Genomic DNA, 12,347 nt, shown 5'->3' with positions numbered 1-12,347 from the left:
GTCAGAGCTGCCGCTCGTCAGGGGCTCCCTCCTCCGGCTCGGGGTGGGGGGCTGGGCACCCTCGCACTCCCTGCGCCTTTGCTTTTTGCGGGTTTTGCCGCGGTTTTGCCGCCTCAGGAAGGGTCCCCCGGCGCGATCCTCCGCTTCGGAGCCCTTCGCCTCGGTGGCTTCGCTGGAATGGCGGGTACCATTTTGGCGGGTACCAGATGATCTGTTTATCAAGAGATAGGACTCTGGAGAGGCTCTTTAGGCCTATTAAAGTGCTACTTTAAAACTTAGCTTACTTAAATGTATTTAAAAATCAGTCTCCGTGGATTTTAAGGAGCCCTTCGCCTCGGTGGCTTCGCTGGAATGGCGGGTACCATTTTGGCGGGTACCAGATGATCTGTTTATCAAGAGATAGGACTCTGGAGAGGCTCTTTAGGCCTATTAAAGTGCTACTTTAAAACTTAGCTTACTTAAATGTATTTAAAAATCAGTCTCCGTGGATTTTAAGATTTCATGTGTAAATGTTTGCGAAAAAACTTCAGACATAAATTCTCTCATAAAACTATAGCACATTTTATTTCATATTGTTTATACTCTGAACTTGGCTGGTGTGGTAAACCAGGACTGACACCTATGGGGGCAGCACTTGGCAGTATTTAGACAGCCTTTTCTGAAATGACTTATTTCTTTAAAATGTTGGTGGGAGCTGATAGTAATACAATAAACACTTCTCAATCACTTAAATTTCCAACATTATTTTACCTGGCAGTTTTCCATAAGACAAATTGTACCCCATCATTTGCATTGCTGTAGGTTTTCAGCTGAAATGCTTTTCAGGAGTCCCAATGGCAGCTGTAGATCCAGGATGTGGCATGGGCTGTGCCAGCTTTACATTCTGTGGAAAATAAACTGCAATTAGAACCAAAGCAAAACAGAAGACCCCAGCTTTCTCTCCCCAGTGTGGAGAGGAGCTTTGGGAAATGAGCTTCCTCCAGAATTCCCAAGGAAAGGGCTGAGGTGTGCTAATGGTTGATCTCTGGATACTGCACAGCTGTTCTGCTATTGAGATCTTCATTGTCACATCTTCACTTACAGCTGGGCATCTGCTGCATCATTGCAGGCAATCCTGCCATGTTAGTTTTTGTAAGCCTATCAATTTCACTGTTAAAACTGTTCCCCTTTCTCCACCTCACTAACAAAGCTGTGCTGGAGCTTTATTGCTATAATATTTAGCAACGTTATCCTAATTTCCAGCCTGAATGTCTCCATGGCCACTTTCTGTCTCGTATATTCTTGTACCAGTGCCTTTCATTTAAAGAACCCGTCTCCATCTCTGATACTTAGCCCTCTGCATATAGAGGGACGTTTCTCACTGTACTGAGACTTCATTTACTGTGATTAAGCAAGCCTTCATGTGTTTCTGCAAGACTTGAAGATCCCAGCCCTTCTCTGTATCTGATCCAATTAAGATAATCTTCCTTGAATCCCATTGACGAATATTGTGCACTGTTTTACAAATTAAGTCTGGTGGCTGAGTTCCTTATCACCACTGAAACACCTCATGTAACATTTTCTGGGATCTCACTTCCTCAGTTCGTCCTTACATCTGCACCAGGTAGGTGGCAAATGGCTGTGCTGGGATTAGCTGTGACACGCTTTCTGTCCCCTCGGTGCTTCACAGGGATCTGTGCTAGTGTGTAGCAGGCTTTTTTATTGTCCTTGGCTGCATGATATTGCATTTTTTGTCCCAGCAAACTTAATTTCCAGTTTGTTAACTTCTGTAAAAATCTGTTGGATTTTAACTTTTTGAAACCTGTTTTCCTTATTTTGATTTCTTTCAAAAGTTTGGACTAAACCTTTGCAGAAACCTAGACTGTGACTAGTGATTCTAACAGCCTGGCCAAGAATGTTCTTTTCTTAAATTGATACTAGATTTGACACTCTCCAGGCGGGTATTTCTACACCACCCTATCTGCAAACATACCATCCCAGTTACTGTAGTAGGTGAAGTTTGTCTGACTACCAGAACATGCTGGTTGAATGGCTTTATGCCTTTGTTATGATTTGCCACTACAGCTGGTTTCTTACTCCTTGGTAAAGGCCCTTGACCTTATTCCTGACATCTCTTGCTTGGATGTCCTGTTTGTTTATTTGCGATCTTGGACATTTCAGTGATGGATGCCTGAGAGTGGAATTTTTTTTAAAGTTTATAATCTCTCACTTCTTGAAGTAAAAAAGTTTCATATGTAATTATGAGATACGTGTGTATAACTTTATAATGTATTCAGCAAATTGGGGTGAAAATTCTGAGTTCCTGTTCCTCTCTCATGGTTTTGAATGAAGTGCTTCACAGTATTATGAAGCCAGCCTGCAGGTAATACTGAAAAACTGCAGAATCTAATTTATGCTTTGATGACATTATAATGTTTTGACATGGTTCAAAGAAATTTTGACAATACTGATTCGTAAGACTATGTTCCAGATTATTGCTTTACTCTTGCAGTATGCAAACGCATTGACTTTTCCATGCTTCACTTTCTGGTTACAAGTTTTTATAGGAAAACTAGCAAAATAGTTCAGATCTCAGCAATTATGCTGGACCTGACTGCCTCTCATAGGGGACTGAATAGTCAATGAAATTACTGAAGCCCTTTTGCAGATCTAAACTTGTTTTATGTGATTATAACTGTGTTATGAACTGCGTTGAATTGTCACCAGATGGCAGTAAAGCAAATCATTAAATTTTAAAGCATCAGTAAAACTTTTAATTCTGATATTTTAAGCTTTTTGTTGATTTGGCTTCTTGTCTGGCATTGTTTGCTCTAATAATAATTGGGGTCCGTAATGAGATTGTTAGGGGTATTTTAGATATTTTGTTTTCTCTTGGTCTGAGAAGCAGTAACCTATTGCTTTTTTTGCTGTTTATAATTTGCAGCTATCCTTTTTTGCCCAGGAGGCACCGAGATCAAAAGAGTATGTGATTTTATGAAAAGATGCATATCTATCTTCTTATGGAAATGAGGTGCTTATTTCCCTGCTTTTCAGAGTTCCTTTTAAGTCTGCGTAATTCCTGGTCCTGGTCCCTGGAAAGTTCCCTGCTCTCAGCTTCTTTAGGCAAGTGCTCTTCCAGATCCTCAGTCCAGAGAAGTCGGTAAAGCATCGGTTGTGTTGCCTGAGATTCGGACTGCAGACTCCCGTGTTTCCATGCTGTAACCCTGGGAAACGCTGCAGGGTTTGATGGAGCTGGGCATCAGATCTGTGCTAAATGGACTTCTCGTGTACTGTCAGTTACTCCAGGTCCTGAAGGGATTTGCTCTAAATCCTATCAAAAAAGACTCCTGCCTTTTTCCACCTCTGCATCCGTCCTTTTAGGTGGATGTTGTCACTAAGAGACTGCAAAAATCTAGCACCAGGTAGTATCTGTGAATGCCCCTTCATGTACAGACAGCCTCTACGCTCTCCAAAGGTTCTGTCTCTTGTTTTACATCAGAAAACTGATGGATGTTTTCTGATACTGGTGAGAAAGCTCCCTTGCTGCCGGGTGTCTCTGCCTAGCTGTCCTCTGGCCTCTTCCTCTAGCTTGCACTGTTTGCATTCCCATCTGCATCCTGTGCTTTACTGTCAGCAGAGACGGGCCATCCACAACATCTTTAAGACTCTCAAGCGCCAGTTCAGTGTGGATCAAAATCCAGTTTCCTTCCTCCTTGTGGGTAGTGTTTTGTTTCTTGGGTACTGTTACTTGAATCCACTGGGCTGTTAGTCTGAGCCTTGGGATTTAGCCCATCGTTTTATAGCTGAAAACTACTGCAGAGGATGGACTGCAATCACTTGGACCAAAAATGGCTAAATCACTGTGACAGAAGGCTCTCCCTGGACAGGCATATTTCTTACCACCCCAGGGAATGTGTTACAGTCCCCAGCCTCTGATGGGCTCACCTGTGCCTCTTGGGGTTTGATAGTATCAGCACTGCTCCCGTGCTTACCCTGTAACTAGTCTGCTATCTCCCCAGTCTATGCAAAACGTCTGCTTGCTGAAGCAGCCTGGCTGCTCGGTGGTTGTGCTTGTTGTCCCCTCCAGATGCAGCACATGAAGGCGCTGCATGGGTGACAGGAGCAGCGCAGCGTCCCATCTTTTATGCTTTTCAAGTCAGTGTCGCTTACTCTTAGTGAATCCCATATGGGCTTGCTGATTCCTGCCCAGAGTACTGACTGTGGGGGATCCCTGCCACATGCATCCTCTTGGCCAGTGAAGATGTGACCATACTCTAATTGCCTGGGGAAATACAGGTCACCTGGAAGCCATACTGGGAGCTTGCTCGTAGTTCCTGCAGACCAGTTAGGATCAAGCCTCTGAATGGATATCTCTGTCATCTTATTCCTGATGGTTTTAATGTTAAAACATGTTCCAAAAATATCCCAACCAAGTATGGGCTGGAAAAAGAAAGCAGCAAACTCTTCACAAATGTAAACTGTGACAGCTAAACTACGTGAGCAGTGTTCTGCATCCTGCCTTGCTGGCACAGCTGAGCTCAGCAGAGAAACTTTGGTGCATGCATGGGGTGGAGGTTAGGGACAACGCCTACTGACGGCTGCCCTAATTATGCGCTAAAGACTTTCCCTCATGCTGCTGTAGTTTGAAGCTTTAAAGTCTTAAACAGGTTTGTGCCAGTACAGCAGAGAAGTGCAGGCACGATGGCCCCAGCTGCACAGAGCTGGTCGCGTGACAAAATTTTGGGATACAGAGAGATGATCCTGCTTAGACTCACCAGTCCAAAGGTGTCATAGTTTCCTGCCTAAGTCTGTCAGACTAAGGGGTACTGTGGTACACAGAGCACTTGGAGTAGTGTGGCTTCATTATTTACGTGCTAGGGTGGGTGAGCAAGGCTCATTTGAGTCACATCTGGTGTATCCCTGTACTCCAGAAGCTTCATTTTTTCTGATAAAGGCCACTATATTGCAGACTCTAGGAGTAGGAAGAAGGTTACCACATACGGAGAATTGTCCCTTTTCCATGGTTCTCTTGGAATGGGAGATAAAGACTGCCTTCTTTCTAAAGAGTATTTTAAGATATTTTATAATTGTTCATTGACAATGCAGTCTGATAGTGGCCTTTTTACTTGTTTGAATGTGGTATTTCTGTGCTGGGCAATGTTGGTTTTCCACTCCTTGTCCAGTTTTCCAGACACTTTTCTTCTGACCAGTTTCATCCTAACCAGCTGTCTCATTCTTCCATATACATATATTCTGCTTGGATGGTTTTGAAGATGCACTAGAAGCTGCTCCTTTACTCAAGTAGCTTTTTAAACCAGAATACTTCTTACTTCTTGCAGTTTATGCACTTGGTTGTTGGTTGTTTTTTTTCTATCAATCATTCCCCTAAAGGCTGTTAACTGCATTAAATGTAAGTTAAGTACATACTGTTTCACGGATGAGGTAATCTTTTACTGCTAATGTTGATAGACTGGTTTATATGCATGACTGATATAACCTCAGATGAGAAATTAAATAATAGGGTGCATGGCAGACTTCAGTGTCATATGGGTAGGGAATGACTGTATAGTTTTTCTAATGACTAAGGCTTTAAGTTGCTTCACTGTTTAAAGAAATTCTATATCCTCAAAGCTAATTGCTCTTTTTTCATCTTATTTACAACTTTTTTAAAACTAGAAAATTCTCTTTGTGAACTAGACTAGATATTCTAGGTCATAGGGCTGCAGAGTTTTAAGTGATGTTTTTTTATTTGAGCACATAACTTTTTGATATGTAGCCTCTTGCCAGTCAATCTGCATTCATCACCATCAAGTTTGGTGAATGACAGAATTAATGTAAGCAATAGAAATGTGAGGCAGTTTAATAAATTTGCTATTGGCTGGCTACAATTATGTTCTTTTCTGTTGCCCATCAGAACCAAATCACTGAGTTAACTGTAAAGATTTAGGGGAAAAAAGCATCAGTGTAGGCTGCAGGGTAAGTGTATGTGTGCATAAAGCTTCTGCAAGCAGACAAGTGGAGCCTGTGTCCCTGCTCTCTTTTTTATTTCAGTCCACTCCTATACTGCATCACCTGAGCAAGCCTTAATATTCTATTTTTCCCTGCTTGCATCTATCTTCCTTAGTGCTTTTCCTTGTTCACTAAAAGAGAGCCTAATCCCAATAACTAGGACACTACAAACTTTTCCTTCCCTCAGAGGCCTCTGTTAAAAATTGTCCATCTCCCTTTTGGTAAAAGTGTATGTTAATGTACTGTTAATGCATAGTGGAATAACTTGATATTCCTGTTGGAATTTGTACCTACAGAGAGTGAGTATGTGCCTCTTACTCTCCTGTGCTTTGCACACTTTCTTTTTTTTTTGCATTTTTCTAGCTGTCACATCCTCATCCTTGGAACTGTGCTTCTGTACTAGTTGTGCCAAGAGATGCCATGCTGTTGGCAGCAGCGCGAACGGTGACAAAAACTAGTGTAACGCTAGGGTTTGCGTTAGTCAGACTCCTGTCCACTGCAAGACCACAGACACTTGCACTCAGATGTAATCATATACCAAGTATACCGTCTTTCATCTGCGGAGGGGCTGGGAGAGCTGAGGAGGTTCAGCCTGGGCCAGAGATGGCTCAGGGGGCTCCTACAGTCTGCTTGAGTAGCTAGTGGGAGGGAGCCTGGCTCTTTTTTCTTAGTGGTGCCCACTGACCGGACAGGAGGCAGTGGGCACAAAACTGAGACTCAGGAAATTACATCTGAGCACAAGAAAATGCTTTTTTTACTGTGTGGGTGGTTAAACATGGGTGCAGGTCGCCCATGAAGGCTGTGGATCTTCATCCTGGGAGATACCTCCTGACTGGGCATGGCCCTGCAGCCTGGTGTCACAGGCCCTGCCTGGGGTAGGGTGGGGAGCTCCAGGGGTGCCCCTGCCTCAGCCACGCTCTGCTTCAGTGGTAGAGACCTGGGGTGCCTGCTCCTGCATGCCTGCCAAAGGCTGGCTGAACTAAATGGTGGCATCCACCACCCTGCGTGTCTGACTCAGCCAGCTGGCACGTGATGGCTGCTTCAAACTGGGAACTGCTTCAACGTGGGGTGGCTGGGGAGAGGGTGAAAATAGCCCTCCGTGGGGCTTTGTGCCCTTGGCTCCCAGTGCCTGCCTTTCTAGGAGTGTGGTGGCAAAGGAGCATATGTGCTAGTTCCCTGTAATACAGTAACACTGCCATCCTTAACCAACTGAATTGCGCAGAAGTTGAAAAATAAGAACTAGGGTATAACTGTCTTCAGCTGTGGCTTACGGTGCTTGTCTGCTTAGTCATATCCAGAAACAGGAACCACTGCCTCTGCTCAGAAAGCTTGTCTGCTTCAGAACCTAGTACAAAACCCCCTTCTTGGTTTTCAGGTTCCCCCTTGAACTTCCCCCTCAATTCCAGCCTAACTTTTCTCTCACGTGTCTCTGAAGAGCACAGCATCCTGGCCCTGGGATGCAGTGCAGCTTGCTTCCATCTGCCTTCAGCTGGTGGAGCTGCTTCTCTTGTCTCCAGGATCCTATCCTGTCCCTGCCCTGTCCTATCCATTTGTCTTCAGTAGAAGACACATGATGCCAGTGGTTAGGGAGCATACCTCCCATGGAAGCCTCTGCCGAACACTGAGCTGAAATCTGTGTTGGTATGCACGTGGGAGAAGCAGTCCCTCCACATCCTCATTGAGACATGCTGCTAACGGAGACTTCCTTCCCCACAGTCATTTTGCACAAGAGGTGTCTCCAGGAAAAATTATCTGTACACCATTCCTGTAACCCATAGAGCTTCCCGCATGCAGTCACTTACTGAAATTTGGGGTTTAGTCTTTCTTGGTACTTTGTATGACAGCTAAAAGTACCGTGCATATTTTCAGTGCCTGTGCTAGTTTTACCTTGCATCTGAGTAACCAGCTAAATGTGCTCATTTACGCTTTCTACATCAGTCTCTACCCATGCTTTACTGTAGGTATTGCCTGAAATCCCACCTTCAGTTTGCACCTGTAACTCAGTTTTTACAGTTGCAGGAGAGCCTGAACTGGGTGTAGCAGAATGCTGCAGTAAGCATTAAATAATACTGTTTAATATGCAAAATTCTCAATTTTTGAGCAATATGCCCTTAGGATAACATGATTTCCTCACTTAAAAAAAATAAAATTATTTGGACATATCTAACTTTCTCAAAGTCACTTTTGGAATATTTTGTCCAAATGTAACCATTAATTTTTTTCTCGTTTCAAGTGAATGATTATGAACCCTTATTTTCACCTATGTGGGATAGCACTGACGAGACCTTTTTGAAATGCTGCCTGAACTATCAAGTTCGTTCTTTTTTCTGTCTTTTGAACTGTTCCTCGTTAAAAGTTCATGGATTAATATTACTTACTTTGAATCAGATTTTCTATGCAGAGGTTACAAAATCTAGTACGTGTTGTAAATCATTACTGTAAGACTGTTTATTTTTTAAACTTATTTGCAGAACCTAAAGATGCATGAATTCTCTTTGCTCTTGTATATGCATCGTAGTTCCTAAGTGATGTTGAAGAAATGCTTTCCAGTGCTTTGTTGCATTAATGACAAGCATGTGCATTTTTCATGACCAAAAAGCAGAAACTACTGTCATGCCTTTATTGTGGGTCCTGGTCTTGTGTATTGTGCTTTGCTCTTTGCAGGCTGACTACAGCAGTTGGCTGTTTGCAGGCTGTTTTTTTCTGTAGAAGAGGCCAGCACTTCGACTGCCATTTCTAAAGCAGTGTAGTGTGAAGTGTAGTGCTAAAGTACATCTCCTTTAGGCTGCAATTGCTTTTACATGAAGAGTTAGGAGAGAACTGCCAACAGCAATGGTATCCCATTGGGCAGCAGGTAAATGGCCGTTGTTGGTGAAGAGGAGCTATGTGTTGCAATTGCTTGCCTTTCTTTTTTTAAAAAAAAAAAAGAAGAGAGCACAATGCAATGGTTGGCAGAGTTGGGATAATTAATGTTTTCTCAGTATGGCAGCCTCTAATTAGGCAGGAGGAAAGGATTAACTCTGGAATGTTTCCTTTGCTTCTTTCTAGAAGATGCTTCTGATGGTTGTTTCTGGTTGCACAAAACCTACTGATAGTGGAAGCTGTATTGTAACCCTATAGAGTTGCTTTCTTTGAACCCCCATTAAGAATATGCCATGCAAGATGCAACTTCCATGCGCAGTGGTCTCAGCTGGGTTAGGTGTAGGTGGCAGTCCTGAAGTTCTGGCTGCCCAGTACCACCACTTGCTCACTGCTGCCCTGTTAGCCCCGACCTGCAGTCTTCAACTCCTTCCTGACACTGTCTTTTGCAGTTGCTCATCAGCTCCAACTCCCTGCTTAGAGCAGCATCAGCTGCAGCTGGCTGACCAGGACCATGTCTGGTCATGTGGTGAGTATCTCCAAGGATGGAGACTCCACAACCTCTCTGGGAAACCTGTTCCAGGGCTTGACCACCCTCACAGTAATTAAAAAAAACAAAAACAAAACACCACCACCACCAAAAAACCCTATGTTCAGATGGAGCCTCCTGTGTGTCAGTTTGTGCCCAGTGCCTCCTGTCCTGTTGCTGGGCACCAGTGAAAAGAGCCTGGCTCCGTCCTCTTTGCACTCTCCCTTCAGGTGTTTGTATACATTGATGAGATCTCCCTGAGCCTCTTCTCCAGGCTGAACAGTCCCAGTTCTCTCAGGCCCCTGCCCAGTACATCAGATGCTCCAGTACGTTAGTCATCTTTGTGGCCCTGTGCTGGGCTACAGTATGTCCATGTCTCTCTTATACTGGGGAGCCCAGAGCTGGACCCAGCACTGCAGGTGCAGCCTCGCAGTGCTGTGCCAGGAGGAAGGATCACCTCCCTCGACCTGCTGGCAATGTTTTGCCTAATGCAGCCTGGGAGGCTGTTGGCCTGCTTTGCTGCAAGGGCAGGCTGCTGGCTCATGTTCAACTTGTCCACCAGGTCTTTCCCTGCGGAGCTGCTTTCCAGCCGGTACCCCAGCATGTCCTGGTGCAGGGGGCTGTTCCTCCCCAGGGGCAGGACTTTGCACTTCTCCTTGCTGTGAACTGCATGAGGTTCCTGTTGGCCCATTTCTCCAGCCTCTCGAGGTCCCTCTGGATGGCAACACGACCCTCAGGGGGTATCAGCTGCTCCTTCCAGTTTGGCGTTCATTTGCAAACTTTGTCCCCTTTCCATTCCACTGGATTACAGTTCTGCTGCTGCTTGAAAGGCACAGTTTTAGTCTCTCACCAGGTCACATTTCTAGTCTTCCCTTCCAAGGTGGAGGCCAGAAGCAGGTTCACATTTATGTGTATTTCTCCAGAATAACTTCAACTTTTCCCTCTTTTAATCTCTTCAAAAGCTTCTTTCCTGGCCTTTCCGTTCCTGTTCTGCTTGTGTTTTTGTGGGCTCTGTTCTTGGCAGCATGGAAATCTTTGTCAAATAATCACCCTTCAATTTCATAGGCTGTTCCTTACTTATCCAGTGTGCTTTATTATCCCGAAGTCATAGTCTTTTAAATTTAAAAACTTTTATAAACATGATAGTTTGGGCAAAAAGCAAAAACTGGTTATTAAGTTTCAGCATGTGGTGCTTGGGCGGTCTTGAGCTCCTTCCAGAGGAGCTGGCTTCTGTACAGGCGAGCAGGCAGCCAGCTGCTCCGCTTGGTGCTGCAGTGGAGTGTGGTGCCACACAGCCGCTCCCTGGTTTGCTCTGCCCCAGGAGAAGTAGAGATCTCCTGAGAGGCCTCTGCTCTGCAGTGTGCCTGCAAGGTGAAGAGTCTTCTTGGGTGTCAGGCTAGTTTTGTTGGAGCTTTTTGCTGAAAATATTAGCTTTTAGGTTTGGTATTGGTATTATGCAATGAAAAACATTAAGTTAAAAAGCTCATAATGAAACTTTAAAAACAGTCAAGATGTTGTCTGGGTCACAAAGAAAAAAAATGAAGGTATGTGATTGATTGCATTACACCTTCATCCATTGTAGCTCTGGCTGTTGTGTGTCTGTCGTGTGTCTCAACTGCTACAGGGAATACTATGAAAAAATATCTTGTGGGGAAAAAAAAATTATTATTGGTACATGCATGTAGACAGTGCCATTTAAACTTTTAAGTAATTCCAGTCTCACTTTTAGGTGTTTTACTTTGCATTGAAACAATTTCTATGATTTTTTTATATGCAGTTCTAATTCACATTGCAAAAGGACAAAAAAATCCTCATCTGCTGTTGTCAGCTGGGTTTTTTTGTGCTTCAGTATATATTGCTGTGACACAATTAACCATGTTAGCTACTTGCAGCAACACCACTATTTCAAAGAGGAAGGAAAAGGACACGGGGATTTTGGGGTATGACTGGGAGAAGTTCAGCCTGGTGCAACCCCGATTTTTCATGAGCAGCCTGGAGAGTTCCCACTCTGTCTGCTGTTCTCAGAAACGGACAGCCTGCGAATCCTGGGTGGGGTTTCAGGGTGCCGGCTGTGGAGAGCTGCTCTTCCTCTGGTCCAACTGCTTTGCCAGCTCTTGGCTGCTCCCCGTATAGTGGCAGAAGCTGCTGCTGCAGTGAGGGTGATATAAGCCCGATTTATACTGCTCATCATCAGTTGTCACTTTGATATGTCACCGACATTTTCCCGAGGAAAAAGAAGTAGGGGTTATTGTAGTATCTCATGTGAGGTTCACTGTTGGTCAGATGTGGAAACCTGCTTTTGATAATCAAGGATGTGAGGTGGTGGGTTTTTTTTTTAAGAAGGTACTGTAATTTTTTTATGTTGGGAAGGGTTAAGGCAGCTGAAACGTAGGAATTAATATCGCTGACTTCCTCTAGTGCTTTCTTGGCAGCACTAGGGTTAGTGTCTCTTGCAGCCTGGTTTCCTATGGAGCCCTGATAGCTGACAGCAGTATGGTGGGTCTGTAGCTCTTGGTTTATGTCAGGCGCATTTTCACTTAGTTCCAAACTTTTAATAAATATTGCACACTTCAGGTTTAATGCTACAGTCTTACTGCAGATGTCCTGACTGGCTTTTCCTAGTGCTCACTTGGTCAAAGAGGAGGTCTTTCTAAACTTTGGTGTGCGGAGGTGAGCAAGTGATTTGTCCTAGAAAGAGGAGAAGGAGCTTCCCCCTTCATATCTCATCTTGGGCTACGTGCAACGACTGGAGGTAGGCTTCCTGGTTGAGGAGCATTTAGCCTCCGAAGGGCTGCTTCGGTGTCGGACAAACTCCAGATTGTGACTTGCCACCTCTCTCCTGGTGCTCGTTCCCTGTCTGGCCACCCTGCCCAGGTGTCTTCGTGGCTCAGCTGTGCTCCCAGGATCTGCACGGCCAGGCAGCTCCCAATGCCGTGTGCCCAGGGATTCTGGTGCTTCAGCACCCGGCACG

General features: G+C 44.6%; 2 protein-coding genes across 2 annotated transcripts in view; one reads left to right on the top strand and one right to left on the bottom strand.

The window, feature by feature from the left end:
• The window catches only part of GPR87 (G protein-coupled receptor 87), a 5,238-nt gene extending 4,454 nt beyond the window's left edge, over positions 1–784 (bottom strand). The window contains exon 1 of the mRNA XM_009333964.1: positions 751–784. Within this exon, the coding sequence (XP_009332239.1) occupies positions 751–784 (34 nt within the window). The remainder of the gene's footprint in view (positions 1–750) is intronic.
• MED12L (mediator complex subunit 12-like) overlaps positions 1–12,347 on the top strand; it is a 148,172-nt gene that overhangs the window by 69,343 nt on the left and 66,482 nt on the right. The gene's annotated exons all lie outside the window — the stretch shown is intronic.

Source organism: Pygoscelis adeliae, unplaced genomic scaffold (genome assembly GCF_000699105.1).
Source record: "Pygoscelis adeliae isolate BGI_AS28 unplaced genomic scaffold, ASM69910v1 Scaffold241, whole genome shotgun sequence".
Taxonomy (NCBI): domain Eukaryota; kingdom Metazoa; phylum Chordata; class Aves; order Sphenisciformes; family Spheniscidae; genus Pygoscelis; species Pygoscelis adeliae.
The sequence above is the reverse complement of the archived record's forward strand: the minus strand, read 5'-3'. Positions and strand labels throughout refer to the sequence as shown.